This window comes from Mauremys reevesii, linkage group 8, assembly GCF_016161935.1.
Source record: "Mauremys reevesii isolate NIE-2019 linkage group 8, ASM1616193v1, whole genome shotgun sequence".
In the NCBI taxonomy this organism is placed as follows: domain Eukaryota; kingdom Metazoa; phylum Chordata; order Testudines; family Geoemydidae; genus Mauremys; species Mauremys reevesii.
In genome coordinates, this window is record NC_052630.1 from 96296669 (window position 1) to 96312669 (window position 16001).

General features: G+C 40.4%; 1 protein-coding gene across 4 annotated transcripts in view; it reads left to right on the plus strand.

Annotated features, from left to right (window-relative positions):
* The window catches only part of USP24 (ubiquitin specific peptidase 24), a 109909-nt gene that overhangs the window by 63151 nt on the left and 30757 nt on the right, over positions 1–16001 (plus strand). For all 4 annotated transcript variants that reach the window (XR_005583522.1, XR_005583521.1, XM_039483808.1 and 1 more), the window contains exons 34-45: positions 1290–1449; positions 1695–1850; positions 2964–3034; positions 6392–6552; positions 7384–7445; positions 8259–8450; positions 9414–9531; positions 10299–10443; positions 10937–11056; positions 11500–11625; positions 11859–11957; positions 15410–15492. Coding sequence is in view for 2 of the 4 variants with exons in the window: in XM_039483808.1 (XP_039339742.1) it covers positions 1290–1449; positions 1695–1850; positions 2964–3034; positions 6392–6552; positions 7384–7445; positions 8259–8450; positions 9414–9531; positions 10299–10443; positions 10937–11056; positions 11500–11625; positions 11859–11957; positions 15410–15492 (1493 nt within the window). In the remaining 2 variants the exon portion in view is untranslated. The remainder of the gene's footprint in view (positions 1–1289; positions 1450–1694; positions 1851–2963; positions 3035–6391; positions 6553–7383; positions 7446–8258; positions 8451–9413; positions 9532–10298; positions 10444–10936; positions 11057–11499; positions 11626–11858; positions 11958–15409; positions 15493–16001) is intronic.

A 16001-nucleotide genomic window follows, 5' to 3' on the forward strand; every position in this document is an offset into this window, starting at 1 on the left:
GCGATCAGCGACCTTTTTAACACAACTGTTGCGGTTATATATTTCATAAGCCTGGCTATTGCAAATTATGCTACTTGGGGACTTTTTCATTCTGCCCCCTCATGCCTTTTATACACACACACAGCCATTGTTCTGCTTTGGGGACTTTCCATACAAAAACATGCTCACTCAACTCTTTAGGCCTGTAAGCTTGCCCAGAATCCTAAGGCCCCCCTAAATGTTCCTTCACACAAGTAAGGGAAGATTTGACAGTCTTGAAGATACAGCAGTGTGCTGTAGAGTGAAAGGTGAAACTTGCTCTTAGTTTCTGGAGTTTAACATAAGTAGTGCTGTGAAACTGGTTCTCTATGCACAGGTCTCATCTCAAAGCTTAGGAGACAATCCAGGTGCTATCTTCCCTCCCCCAAATCTCACCCTGACTTTTATTTTTAACTACAGCGTGTCTCTAAAAGATCTATAACGTACTGAAGTAGTAAACCAATAGGTTGGCTATTCACATTGGTTTGCCAGGGACGTTTGAAGACATTCAGATATAATGTACTTTTCTGTTCATTTTATTTTACGTTATATTTATTATGTGTCACACTGTCCCATCTGCAAAAGGAAGAGGTGAAGTATTTGATTTCATTGTACCGTCGCAGAAAGCAGAATTGAGGATTGACCAGTTGCCTTTTGCCAATGTGACTAGACCCCCATGCGTATCTGGTTAAAGTCCTGAAGTTTCTAATATACCAAAATTGTGTTTAACTGTAATTTTATAAAAATGAAACGTGCGCAATAGCTTGGTAAAAACACATCTAACTTTTTTGTAGAGTGAGCAAGATGATCTTAAACATCCAGAATCAGAATTTCCTAGTGATTAATCTGTTGGGAGAGGCCACGTACTAAAACACACTGCTATAAAAGGAATAACTTGACCCATTTTCCTATTGTCAGATTGAAAGAAATTGCATGGGCTGTGATCTATAGCTAGCACAATGTGCTAACATGTATAGGATCTCAATTTAAGATTCAGTTGGTGCTTTTCTACCAGGGTGAAGTTAGCATGCTTAGCTCCAAATGGAAGGAGGGGAGTGTCTCTGTAGTGACTCTTCTTTCTGTTTGAAAGACAGTGCTGGCTGGCTTTCAATAAGCCATATTACCCACTGTTTCATATGAGCAAAAAGTCCTTGTGTCATGGCACTGATAACGAGCAAGGAACAAAACTGAATGGAAAGACCTTGTGGTTCCTCCTGGTAAAGGAGACTGTTGGGTGTGGCAAAAGTAACCACTTTTTCCTGTTCCTTCAGACAATGGAGATAAATGATTTCACGTCTACGGTGGCTTGCTTCATGCGACTTTCTTGGGCTGCTGCTGCAGGACGACTTGACCTAGTGGGGAGCAGTCAACCGATAAAAGAAAGTAACACTTTATTTCCTGCTGGGATTCGAAACAGACTTAGCAGCTCAGGTACGTCACTCATAGTTCAGACTGCATCATTTAGTCTAAACAAAATACTCTCAACTTACTCCAATTGTGTAAGACTCCTAGAGTTCTTAGGAGATGAACGCCTTCTAAATTGCTACTTAAATCTACTGTATTTGCTGTGTTCTTACAAGTACTTTTTAAAGTACTTTTTAGAAGAGAAATGTTGATCAGAAAAGCTTTAAAAACCACAACTGATTATTACATTTGTTGTTTCTAATCTAATGCAGGAAGCAATTGTAGCTCAGGAAGTGAAGGAGAGCCAACAGCACTCCACGCCGGAATCTGTGTGAGACAGCAGTCTGTATCCACCAAAGATGCTCTGATTGCTGGAGAGGCCTTGTCTCTACTCGTTACGTGCCTACAGTTACGCAGTCAGCAGTTGGGTATGAAGTAGACTCTTATTAATTCAGACTTTCAGTATAATGTAATTAGTGGGGAGTCAGGTTTTAAAGATGAATTTATACATTTTGTGCTTTCCTCCTTACTGAATTTTGCTCTTATTGGAGCATCTCAATTTACAGATACAACTTAATTTAAAAAAATGGAAAGGAAGCTTTCAGTCTGCTGGCTTTCTCTGCAAGATTTAATGTTAGATGGCCTGCTGATATTTTTATAAATGTATCAAGGTAATTGGGATAATATTTCAATCACTTTTTTAACAAAATTAGTGAGGAGGCTTCTGTATTCAAAAGCCTTACATTATGTAATTTCACTATAGAACTAGTGCTTTGGGGATGATAAATAATATTCTTTCAGTATTTCTTTGAGGGGCAGCTACGATGAGAGCAAATGAAACTGAAATGTTTGGGATTGTATACTTTATTGATCAATTACCACAAGTGTTTTGCTGGTGTAGACGCACTGCATTGCTTATTGGCTATTATTATTTTCTTTGTTAATGTTTTATTGCAGGTTAACGTTTTCTTCACCGAAATCTCCCGCAGCATTCATTTCTGAAATAAACTGCAGCAGTGCAATAAACCTAGTTTGCAGGGGTTATGTTTCCTAGGCTTTGATTCAGCAAGATACTTGTATCAGTGGAACTGCTTATGTGCTCAGGTACCTTGCTGAATCATGGCTTTAATGAACTGTGTGTTTTGGGCAAGTTTACTTAATGTTAGCATCAAAATGGTTACAGCTTTGCTTTGAAGTAATCACTTCTGCTGATGTTACTGTTTGTCTAGCTGTAAATTCAACCATAGGGCTAGTAAATTACTTCACTAGCACTTGTGCCTTCACATACAGAGAGGCTGAAACCTTCACTGGGGAGAAAAGAGGAACGGTCATATTTATATTAATAATCCACAATCTATGGAAGGGGAGAAATCAAGGTGTAAGAATTTTCCATACCCACATATCTCTCATCCTTGGTATTGGCAAGATGCATTTTTGTTCTAGTGGTACTTAATAAATAAATATAAATAAATAATCAGTTGTTTATATTTTTAACAAGTTCCATTGGCAAAAAACACTGACTGGGATTGTTTCATTTTTAGGATCTTTCTACAGCTTGCCTTGTGTTGCTGACTTCATCATTGACATTCTACTTGGATCACCAAGTGCTGACGTGAGTGGCTGCAATTAAGATTTCTAAGTCCTTCACTGAGGGTCCCACTGAAATATAACATCTTGTTTACATTACTGGTCTCAGACAAAAATATTCATTTCAGCACTTTCAGTATCTGATTAATATGTTTTGTATATTACTCAATCAGACATCACTGATTGCAGTATTAATCCCTGTCTCAGTTAAAAATTATACCTTTTTATAGTATTATGTCATACTGTGAGAGTATAATCTTGATTTGTTTGCTTCATCTGTGACTAGTTGTCACAGGGCAATGTTCCCTTACCCTGGATTCCTCTCTGCAAACAGTCTTCACAGGAGATTTGTGGCAAGTTCAACACCAAGTGCTTTATTTACCGTGTGAATATAACGGAACAAGTTCCCCACAGCTCAAAGTTCTTACATTTTCCCTAGGCACAGGGTGAGGTGGGGAGAGATCTCACCTCCCTGAGAACTTGGACTTCTCTAGTTCTTCCTTCCCACTCCTCTTCTTGTCTCTCTTCTAGATGTCCTCAGCTGATGAGCTGAGCCACCTTGTTAATTGGCTAATTGTTCAGTAATTAACCAGTTATCTCCCTAATTTTCCCCATGTGGGGGTGTTTACCAAGTGCTCAGGCTAAGTCTACTCACGCTATGTCACACCAATGTTAGTTGAAAGTAAGACTATGCTGACTAGTTTGAATAACCCAGTTTTGGGGAGGTCTGAAGGCTACACTATCGCTCTCCCAGTCAAGACTGAGAATCTCACAAGGGGCTGTTCCTTTTAGCTTTCCAGCCAAAGAGGTTTGGAGAAGCGCATGAATTCTTAGGGTACGTCTATACATGTTTGATGTATCGGGGATCGATTTATCGCGTCTCGTCTGGACGCAATAAATCGATCCACTAATCGACGCCCGTACTCCACCTCGGCAGGAGGAGTAAGTGCAGTCGACAAGCACCGCAGCAGTCAACTTGCCGCCGTGAGAACGGCCAGGTAAATCAAACTAAGATACTTCGACTTCAGCTACCCGAATAGCATAGCTGAAGTTGCGTATCTTAGTTCAACCCCCCCCCCCCCCCACTAGTGTAGCCCAGGCCTCAGGTGCTCACCGAAACCTCTGAAACGTACAGCTAAGTGCAAAAGCCTCCTAGCATTAGTTTTTCTGTGTGATTGAGAGCAAGCCCTCAAAAGATTGGATATTCTGAAAGTCAAGGTTGCGCCAACCACACTAATTTGGTCATATAGCACATGCTGTATATTTTATGATAGGTAGTTTTTTGCATTTTCCTTTGTCTGTTTACACTTCTTGTTACTTTTTATTAATATATTGCAAAATATATAGCATGTCCACCATGGGCAAGTGAACATTGCAGGAGCAACCATAAACATTTGGGGTTTCTTGACATTTGGATGCTTGACTTTCCAATCTTAATGTTGTAGTGATACTAGGACTGTCGATTAATCACGTGAGTTAACTGTGATTAACTTAAATAAATAAACTGAGATTAAAAAAAATTAATTGCAGTTTTAATCACACTGTTAATAAAATACCAACTGAAATTTATTAAATGTTTTGTATGTTTTCTACATTTTCAAATATTTGATTTCAATTTACAACACAGAATACAAAGTGCTCACTTTATATTATTTTTATTGCAAATATTTGCACTGTAAAAATGATAAAATAAATAGTATTTTTCAGTTCACCTCATACAAGTACTGTAGTGCAATCTCTTTATCATGAAAGTTGAACTTACAAATGTAGAATTATGTACAAAAATAACTGCATTCATAAATAAAACAGTGTAAAACTTTAGAGCCTACAAGTCCACTCAGTCCTACTTCTTGTTCAGCCAATCACTCAGACAAACAAGTTTGTTTATAGTTGCAGGAGATACTGCTGCCTGCTTCTTTTTTACAATGTCACCTGAAAGTGAGAACAGCCGTTTGCATAGCACTGTTGTAGCCAGCATCGCAAGATATTTACATGCCAGACATGGTAAAGATTCATATGTCCCCTCATGGTTCGCCCACCATTCCCGAGGACATGCTTCCATGCTGATGACAGGTTCTGCTCGACAACAATCCAAAGCACATGTTCATTTCCATCATCATGAGTCATGCCACTAGCAGAAGGTTGATTTTCTTTTTTGGTGGTTCGGGTTCTGGAGTTTCTGCATTGGACTGTTGCTCTTTTAAGATGTCTGAAAACATGCTTCATACCTTGTCCGTCTCAGATTTTGGAAGGCACTTCAGATCCTTAAACCTTGGGTCGAGTGCTGTAGCTACTTTTAGAAATCCCACATTGATAACTTCTTTGCGTTTTGTCAAATCTACAGTGAAATTGTTCTTAAAACTAACAACATGTTCTGGGTCATCATCCGAGACTGCCATAACACATCATCGGCATGGAAGTGTGTTCTCTGGAATGGTGGCCAAAGCATGATGGGACATATGAATGTTTAGCATACCTGGCACGTAAATACCTAGCAATGCCGGCTACAAAAGTGCCATGCAAATGCTTGTTCTCATTTTCAGGTGACCTTATTTTGGGACTATACAAGATGCAGTTCCAAGGCCTACTTCTCCTTAAGTAGTATTCTAAGAATGCAGTTTTATATCTGTGCTTATGTAAAGTGAGCACTGTACACTTCGTATTCTGTGTTGTAAATTAAAATCCATATATTTGAAAATGTAGAGAACATCCAAAAATATTTAAATAAATGGTGTTCTATTATTCTTTAACAGAGCGAGTTCAGTAGGTCAAGTTACTCCAGTTGGAATTTGGCCAGCATCTCTATCTATGAATAGTGCCACAGTGCTTAAAGACAACAAGTGATTAGGATCTTGCTTTAACATCTCAGCCACAAGAAGGCATCTCATTAATCCTCATATGCTGTGTTAGGTCATGGGCTCAGTTCTGACTGGGAAGGAAGAATGCCATCTATCAAATTGCCAACATTGCTTGTACAGCACTTGCTGGCTCTTCAGAGGTCTCTCATTCTATTATTGATTCATATCCAGTGCTGCTTAACTTGAGATGTGAAAGGATTACGTATGGGATGGGATGCTTTGTAATGACTCCCCTGAAAGGGTCATCTGCAAGGGTTGAAACAGAGACCTATGGATCGAAAAGCACAAGTCTCTGCTGCTTAAGCTGAAGAACCCAGGGCCGTTAACTCAGAGGCAGTAGCAAATTTATAAACAACTTGACGTGGTGTTGCCACCACAGGGGGACAAAAAGCCACACTCGGTGGGTCCCACAGTCTATTATGGCTTTCCGATTCTAACTTATATCTCTGATATAGATTTCTAATCAAAGTAAGTGTATCTTGGGGAACATGAAATATAGAGTACTTACAATGCTTTTGTTTCAGATTCGTCGCGTTGCCTGTGACCAATTATATACCCTTAGTCAGACAGACACATCAACTCACCCAGATGTACAGAAACCAAACCAGTTTCTCTTAAGTGTTATTCTCACTGCCCAGCTGCCTCTTTGGTCACCAACCAGCATCATGAGAGGAATCAACCAGAGGCAAGTTACATGCATGCTTTTTCAGAAAAGAAAATTCACAAGTTTTAGAAAAAGGCTTTTGCATTAAGGATTTTCAAAATCTTTGAAGTTTGAAGATGTAACCTTAGCAGTCAACTAATACTGCACCAGTCAAACTTTTTAAAGTTTCCTGTCTACAGTAGACTGTGAACATTAGAGTCCAATTCATTTGTATCTTTGGGTGTAACCTTCAGATCTTGGATGCTGCCCCAGGTGCATGGAGGTGCCACTATGTGCTTCCAGCCATCCAAGGTTTAATGGCAAGAAATTTTATTCAGGAGAGTCCAGAGTGAATGCTAAACAAAGATGTTTGGTTCTTTGAACGTTAAGTCTGGACCCATTGGCTGTGAACTGACCTTACACGTTCCATCCCTGCCTATTGCATTTTAATTAGACTGTAGATATCAATTCCATTGACTTTTCTGAAGAATGCTTTTTAGTTGGGAAATTTGAATTCAACATTAATTTTGATATACAAATTCTATGTCCACCATGGTAGAAAAAGAATAACTTAAGAACCTGAAGCATCTTATCCTCTTTCTGTCAACTGTATGAGATCATCTAATATGTAGTTTTGCGAGGTGAGGGGGAGAGGGGAGAGGAATTGAATTGTCAGTCCAAAATTCAAAAAGTGGCTGCTATGAAGAAATTTGCTTAGAAGCTACAGTGGTGTGCATGTGGAGGTATAAATATGTAAATCTATAACAGTGGTATGATTGGGTGGATGAATGGTACATGTTTAAGCAAATGCTCTAAGGTTTAGACTTATTTAAAAACCCTCTTCCCGTTTGTAATTACTTGTCTATGTTTTAGGCTCTTATCCCAGTGTACAGAGTATTTTGACCTGAGATGCCAGTTACTGGACGATCTCACTTGTAAGTATGTGTTCCAGGTTGGAATGAGAACTCTAATATGGCATTTATATAGCAACCAGAAGTGTTCTAGGTGCTTAGACATGTAAGACAAGTCCGTGCCCATGAGAACTTACAGTCTAAGTAGACAAGACATTGAGAAGTCAGGGAATGGGAGCAACACAAGCTTTTATATTTGTGCTTTTTAAAAAATGGTTCACCCCTCAACTCATCTTGCCTGTACCCTGGCTTAATACTCTATTTTTGTTTGCAGATTTTAATGTTTTTCAATTCAAGATTCTGTCCCTTTCTACAGAATTACTTCTTGCCTGTTGCCCCTTACATCCCTCCCCCATCTTGTCATGTAGTGACACTTGGCTTTTGACTTGGCTGCCTCCCTGTGTGGCCTGGTTTTCAGAGGTACTGAGCACCTGTGGCCTTCAGTGCCTTCAGTTTAGGTGCCTAACTATGAATTTACATGCTTAACTTTAGACATGCACATTTTAAAATGCTCACCTTAAAAAACTTAGACTTCTTATTTCACCTTTTTACATGTGGTTATGTATTACCTGTAGTTGTACAGATATGTACATTTCCCCTCTCTTTCATGCGCTAAATTTCTTTTGACCAATTTACAATGAACATCAATAAGTTGATGGTGAGCTGCAGTTTCATGAGCTTTTTAATTAGCTGCATAACTAAATGCCTGCTGTTGACATGAAATATAATGTGCCATATCCATGTTAATGATCAAAGCTGTGAAATTCTTGGAATCAGATTGTCTATCGGTGTTTAAGTTCATGTCTTTAACGTCAATTTTCTCTGTTTATTCCATAGCTTCTGAAATGGAACAGTTGAAGGTCAGCCCAGCTCTCATGTTAGAAGATGAGATCACTTGGCTGGATAACTTTGAACCCAACCGCACAGCTGAGTGTGAGACCAGTGAAGCTGACAACATTTTATTAGCAGGACACTTGAGGCTCATTAAGACTCTTCTTTCACTGTGTGGGGCTGAAAAGGAAATGCTCGGTAAGTATCCTTTTGTGTACCCAAGTACATAAACCAATTGGAGTTTGATCTCTTTATCACTTGAAGATGTCTGGTTTTGTTTAATAAAGAAGTAGATGGTGTCTTTGGCAAATCTATGCTTACGATGACATATAGAGTACAGGCACTACACATATAGCTACACACAGCAGTGAAAGGCAACCTACACCCACACTTGTCCCTACAGTGCGTAGCTACATGCCTCAGTGAAAGGCTCTGGCAGCGGGGAACTGTCAGAGCCTTTCTCCACTGCTGGAGCCGTTCACTACGGTGGGGAAAGGATCTGGCAGCAGGACGCTATGCTGCAAAAAAAAATATCAGCGTGGATGTTTTAGTCACTGCTTGGGCATGTAGCGCACGTGTATGTATACCCTTGGGGTTCGAATGTTTAGGGTTCTCTACTCACCAAAGTCATGCTTTCCCTTCTACACTGCTGTTGATACCCATGCTAGCTGGGCATACAGTGTCTGTATTTTACACACCACCGTAAGTGGAGACATAGCTTTATGAAGTCATTTGGTACCGGGAGAAGTTGTGAGGGGTTACAAGGAAAAACTTACCTGAGTTAGTCACCATGTTCTTCATTGCAGGTTGTTTGGGTTTGGTTTGGGATTTGTAGTGAATTATTTAAAGACATTTTTCTCTGCCATGGTCTGTGTGGAGGGAATTTACAGGAGAATAATAATATTGTGGCTGCATATAGTTTTGTTGCTGCTTCACCACTGCTGCTGCATCTAGAAATTCTGAGCATATTTTCCTTTGATAGTTACTAGTGTCTGATTTGAAAAATCAATAATGAAGAAAATAGGATAGTTCCTGCTGTTGCTGAAAGGCTAGCATGGTGATGTTCTAAACAGGTGGCTTTCTTGATATGGACAAGATTTGACTGTCTTTGTAGCAATATGGCAGATATTTAATATTAAATGTGGATTTGCTTTCTTACAGGTTCATCTTTGATTAAACAGTTATTAGATGATTTCCTCTTCCGAGCATCTAGGATTATCCTGAATAGCAATTCTCCAGCTGGCAGTGCTGCCATCAGTCAGCAGGACTTTCATCCAAAGTAAAGAAAATAATTTGCATTTTTATTCACGCTGTACAAGTTCTTGCCTAGCTAGATTGCAGGCTGGAACTGTAAGCTGTGGGGATTAGTGCAATGGGTCAACTTTCCAGCTCTGTCTTTGAGGACTTTAATAATGAGCTACTTGTGCATTTGATAAAGGTCTGTACCAAAACTTGCCAATTCCGGTGTGCATTTAAACTCCCACTAATCTCTGAATCCCAAAGGATTTGCCTGTCAAACCTATTAAGAACGTCACATGCAGCAGAGAGCTGTACCCAGTGGGCATGGTATCTTGGCCTAGAGGTGGTGGGGAATCCTCTAGCCTGAAGAATATTCATCACCATGGGAAGATGGCTAAATAACACATGCATGGAAAGTTAACTACTTCTTCGAGTGGTGCCCCGGTGGGTGCTCCACTTCAGGTGTCGGTGCGTCCTGGCGCCATTGATCAGAGATTTTTGGTAGCAGTGCCCGGATGGGACGCACGTGCACAGTTGGTGTCTCGCGGTGACTTTTTTTGACCTTCAGCACAAATGTATGCCTTCCCACAAAATGAGTAGCATTCACTGGTACCGGTCCAGGGAATAAAATTCTCACAGCAAGTTGTGAATCAGACTGTTGAGGGGTCTCTAAACATCTTTTTTATTTTGTTTTCCTTTGGTAATTATAAGTGGATTACACAGTCTGACTAACAAGATTTGCCAGTATTTAAAATTATGGTGTATGACTACCTACTAAATAGATCCCGCTTATGGTTTTCTTTTTAGGTGCAGTACAGTGGGTAGCCGATTAGCAGCTTATGAAGTGCTAGTGATGTTGGCTGATAGCTCACTTTCCAATCTTCAGCTTATTACAAAAGAGCTACTTTCTATGCACCATCAGCCTGACCCTGCACTTACGAAGGAGTTTGATGTAAGTAAGATGCCTTGATGCAATTTAAATTATTCCGTGTGATTTGAAATACTGTTTATAGCCACTTACTTGTTTCAACCACTAATGTTCCAGGGCCTTCATTTTAAAGTGATGGTAATCAGATCTGAATGAATGCATACCTATTCAGCTTTCCAAGAGCAAGCACACTTTTGAGTCTATTAGGCAGTTGTCATCTTGATAAATAAAATTATTGCCTAAAAATCGTTGACTGGTTTGATTTAAAAGGTACCCAACTTTGTAGACCGTTCTTAGGTATCTTATATTAATATTTGCTGTACAGCCACATACAACAATTTGTTTGCATAGCTCTCGCAAATTTGGCCCAGATCTCAGTGAAATGTATGAAAATGTTGTTTGACAGCCAGCATACCTTTTTATAACTGCCTATATAATAATAATATGATTTATAAGCTGTTGGAGTCCATACTTTCTATAATCAACTGATACAGAGAAATGTAAATTTTCCCAAAAGTATCTTCCACCTGTGGATAGTCGATCCACTTCAGGATTTGTGGGGCTGAAGAATGGTGGTGCCACTTGTTACATGAATGCAGTCTTCCAGCAGCTATACATGCAGCCAGGTCTCCCTGAGGTAAATTTAACTTTTAATTTCTGACAAATGCTTTCTGCCAGACCATACTTTACTATAAATCAGAGCTGAGTAAAGAAAAGGGGTTTTAGTCAAATATTTGTCAAACACTACAAAATTAGTCAAATTATTTTACAAATATTTAACTAGTTCTACTGTAAATTCATTCAAGTCCCAAAATAGATTCCTATCGGGAGTGTTGAAATATGCTGAATGGCTCAGGACATGGAAATTCTTAATCAGTTTTTAAAAAGGATTTTTTTAATGAATCTATTGTTTAGCACTGCAAGTTTTATCTAAAATGTAAGTTTTTATTCACAAACTCAGTTTTGTCTTCTAGGAACACTTGTGCCTTGTTTTAAACACGCAGTAGTAACAGAATTATTAATTTAAATTCTTATGTGATATTTTTGCAAATGTTACAAATGGTTATTTTCCCCCACAAGGCATTGCTTTCAATCGACGATGATATGGACAATCCAGATGACAGTGTATTCTATCAAATTCAATCTCTCTTTGGCCATTTGATGGAAAGCAAATTGCAGTATTATGTACCCGAGAACTTTTGGAAGGTATCATTTCCGTTTTGTTCAGCCTATATAATTTTCCTAATTAGTTAATATGTGGGACTTGGATTCAGACATGGTGAAACATGTCAATATTTATGATTCTTACTAGTAATTAAACATCTCTCTGGTCTTAAACTAATAAATATCCTTTTTAAGGTAGGTAGAAGCCATAAACATGTAAAATTCACTTTTTACAGTGGTGGCTATAAAACTGGTTATCTTTTTGGTCTTTATAGATCTTCAAGATGTGGAATAAGGAACTTTATGTTCGAGAGCAACAAGATGCTTATGAATTCTTTACTAGCCTTATAGATCAGATGGATGAATACCTCAAGGTAGAAGTTTGTGTGGGTTTCTGTTGTGTTTTTGGTGGGGGTTTTTGTCCCTGCACCTTTGGAAAGTAAGTTAAGAACTGCTGTGTCGTTCTTAACAATTTTTGTCAAGTGCAACAAAATCTTACTAATATTTGATAACAAAATACAGAGATTTAAAATGAACTGTAGTTTTGCCCTGTCAACCTTCCACCCTGCACACCTTTTGCACCTTGCATTTTGGGTGGGCTTTTGGGAAACGTGGTTTTGATAGACTCTGAGAAGTTCATAACTTGTAGCTTTAGCACCTTAAATCTCCTAAATCGGTTCCTTTGTGTAATTTGCCTGTGGTGTCCAGAATTCTGGCAAAAATCGCTTTGGTTACGTATGTTTGATAAGTAAATATAATTCCTGCCACCCTAGGTCCTTCACATGATGCCTCTGATCCCCACCACTTAAATCCTTGGTAATGGAACTTTAGGTCAAGGCCCCACATGATTCATAGCCCAAAATATGGCATTTATTCTAAATCCATCATATAACAATTATGTTGATTAATATTTTGGAGGGGAAATTGTTCCCAAGCTACTCTCCAGAATGTAATCATTTGTGGGGAAAAAAATGTAAAAAAAGTCATTCCTGGTGAGCTTTTAGAAGGCAGAAAATTAATCTGGTGTATTGATGTAACACGGATGCATTTTTATTTAAATTATACAGATGGCTCAGTGAGGCCAGTTAAATCATGCCTGTCTTTTGGACTTAGTGATATGAGAAAGATGTGCATTGTTTGAGACTAGGATTAAATCTTTGTTTCCATTGATTCTGGTTAGTGATAAAGTTGGGGGCCTGGTTAAGGTGTGTTTGGGTGACATTAACTTTTCGTTTACCGGCATTCTAATGTTGAGGGCCGAGAACTCCAATATTTCAGTGTGTGTTCCCCTAAAGTTATTGACAGATATTTATGTCTTTCACTTTTATTAAGATGGGAGTGTTTGGCTTGTGAATTTTCTTTTGGCTAAGAATTCCTCAGTGAGATCAGTTCCCATGGCGCTTGCAAGTTGCCCAGAAATGAACCACATCTCCCCATGCACGTTGTTCCACCCTTCCACACCCAAAAAAGGCCCCTTCTCTTTCACACTCCAAGTGTGGATTCATGCCTCCCACTCACCCAGTCATGGAAAGAGACCTACTTTGAGGGAAGTTTTTAGTCTACTCAATCGCCCACCTTATCATTTTACAGTAGCCAGAAAGTACCAGGCCTCCATAAACCGACTCTCCCTGTCTGGATTTGGGGAACTATATCTGCATTGGAGCCATAATGTATTCAGGAACTACTTTAATTCCATCCACAAACTCACCACCTCCCCGTGCCCCCACCCCAAAAATACCACAACTAATCAAAGACATCATCATCCAGATAAACAAACAAAACACACCTGGAATTTCTAGGCCATTGCAGTTCTTTGAGTGATTTCTCATTTCTATTCCATTGTAGGTGTGTGTGCTCGCCCCATGCACTGGTTTTTTTTTCCCTTAGTGGTATATCTGTAGGGGACCGGCTCTGGTGCTCTCTAGAGTGGCGCGCATGTGCGCCAGTATAAGGGGCGCTGCTGGCCCCCTCCCTCCTTCAGTTCCTTCTTACCACCAGTGTCGGTGCTGGAGCGCTCCCCTTGCTCTAGCAAGTAGTTTCTCTTTCAGTGGTTCTTTGAATTTGTATTGTGTAAATAGTTGTATAGTTATCAGTTCCTAATAGTGTTAGTGTACTTAGTTATTCATAGTCCTCCGAGGGACTTAGTCCAGGGATGGGGCATGCCCACCCTCGGGCTTCAAGCCTGCAAGAAGCCCATGTCAATCAGCAATCCGCATTTTAGTTGTTTGAAGTGTCTGGGTGAGTCCCACATTTGTGAAAAGTTCTGTATCTGCAAGGGATTAAAGCCCTAGACCAGAAAGGAGAGACGCATCAGGCTCCATGCGCTCCTCGTGGAGTCTGCTCTTGTACCGGCCTCGGAGTCGGCACATTCAGACTCAGTGCCGAGTACTTCGGCATCGACAAGAAGTGCACCCCCGGCACCAGCTGTCTCCCGATGACTGTCCTTGCACCGGTACCAGCCAAAAGGTACAAGAAGTTCCCCAGGGTCCTGTAAGGATAAGGGAGATGACAACCCTGGACCGAGTCGAGCCATCTTGCCGCCACCAGAGCGCAGTCACGCAGCAGCCTTGCCTATTGGGCCTAGTCCGCCCTGCAATCTGCCTCCTACCCCAGGGAATGGTAGAGGTACATGGTACCTCACGGTGCCATCCGCCCCAGAAGCCTTTCAGGCGGCAAAAGACACATTTCTCCTCCTGATGCTGCCTACTCCTCAGGAAGAGAGGCCTAAGGATCCCTCCCTCCCACCCGTTTCTAGGGGAAAGCCCTCAATGGCACCCCCTACAGAAGTCACCCCTGTGGCACAGTACCCCGGCCCACTCGCCAGGACCACCTCCATGTCCCGAATCACAGAGCCACAGCCACTACTCGGCAGGTTCCTGGCAGTCGCTGAGCATTACACCATTACCCAGCAGGCCAGAGATGATGCTGGATTTGGCAGAGCGGTGTTGCAATTGACCCATCCGTGAACGCCTGTCCGCCTCCAGAGGTACTGCTTGGGAGTCACCTACAATGGAATGGACTTGAGCAAACACTCGAAGACAAAACGGCTACTAACTTTTCATAACTGGTGTTCTTCAAGATCTGTTGCTCATGTCCGTTCCATGACCCACCCTCCTTCCCCTCTGTCAGAGTTCTGGCAAGAAGGAATTGAGAGAGGCAGGGGGCCGGCAGTGTGCCTCATACTGGCGCATACACATGCCACTCCAGAGGATGACAGAGCCGGTCCCCTACAGATACCAGTGAGGAAAAAACTTCAGGCACTGGCACATGTGGCGAGTGCACACACCTACAATGGAATGAACGTGAGCAACCCATCTCAAACAACAGTTAAACGGTTGTTAATCTTTCATGTGAGATCAACCTTTTAAACTTCAAAACCTCACTTCCCAAATGCCTGTTCCTATTTGCCTTAAACTTCCGTGAAAAAATTCTAATGTGGCATCAAATTACACATGCTGCATTTTAGGAGGATTGATTTAGCACTGGCAAAGTAAGATGGGGATTAAAATAGACTATCTCTAATCTTAATTTTAGACAGACTTGCTTTTCAAATTTTTGAGGAGATGCATCTTGGTGATATAGCTTGTATGAAACACTAAAAATCAAGGGGGGGTGTATATATTAAGTACTCTGTACACAGTGTGAGTAACTTAACATTGCGATGAGTTAACTTCTGCAGTTTCTGCTTTTGTACTTTGTGACCTTAACATTGCATTAGCACAGGGTTTTTTTATGTAATTGGTAAAAATGGGACTAAATTCCGGATGCTGCTCTTTGTACATTACAAAAATATCCAACTGATACTTTAACTTTCTATCTTCAACAGAAAATAGGACGAGACCAAATATTTAAGAATACTTTTCAGGGTATCTACTCGGATCAGAAGATCTGTAAGGACTGTCCTCACAGGTAAGTAACTTGGCAGTGTGTGGCGTCCCTACATAATGGAGTTTACTTCTGCTTCTTAAAGTAACAGATGTGGGAGGAGGAATAAACTTTCAACTTTATTGTAATCTTAGGATTGCAAATCCCTTTAATATTCACTGACCGTTTGCCCTATACAACATAATTTCCTATGCCTGTGTCCTATGGGCTCAGAATTCAGGACCACTTTTCCTTCTTGTTTAAAATTGCTCATATATTAATGTTATGTGAGCAAATTTGGAACCGTGTCACCTAGTTGTACAGTACCATGTGATGTCTCCAGTTTTAAAAAGGAGAGCAAAATGGTACTTTGTAAACAGCTGGTGACTAAAACGCTTCCAGCACCTTATCTAGTATAGGAAAAATCTAGCGTTCCCAAGCTAAAACTCTAAGGCTTTCATAATTCCTTATATCGGTCATCACATTTTTTTCTAATTAGTGGCTCCAAAATAGAAGCTGAAAATGAGAGCAGGAACCCTGTAACCAGTTGATGG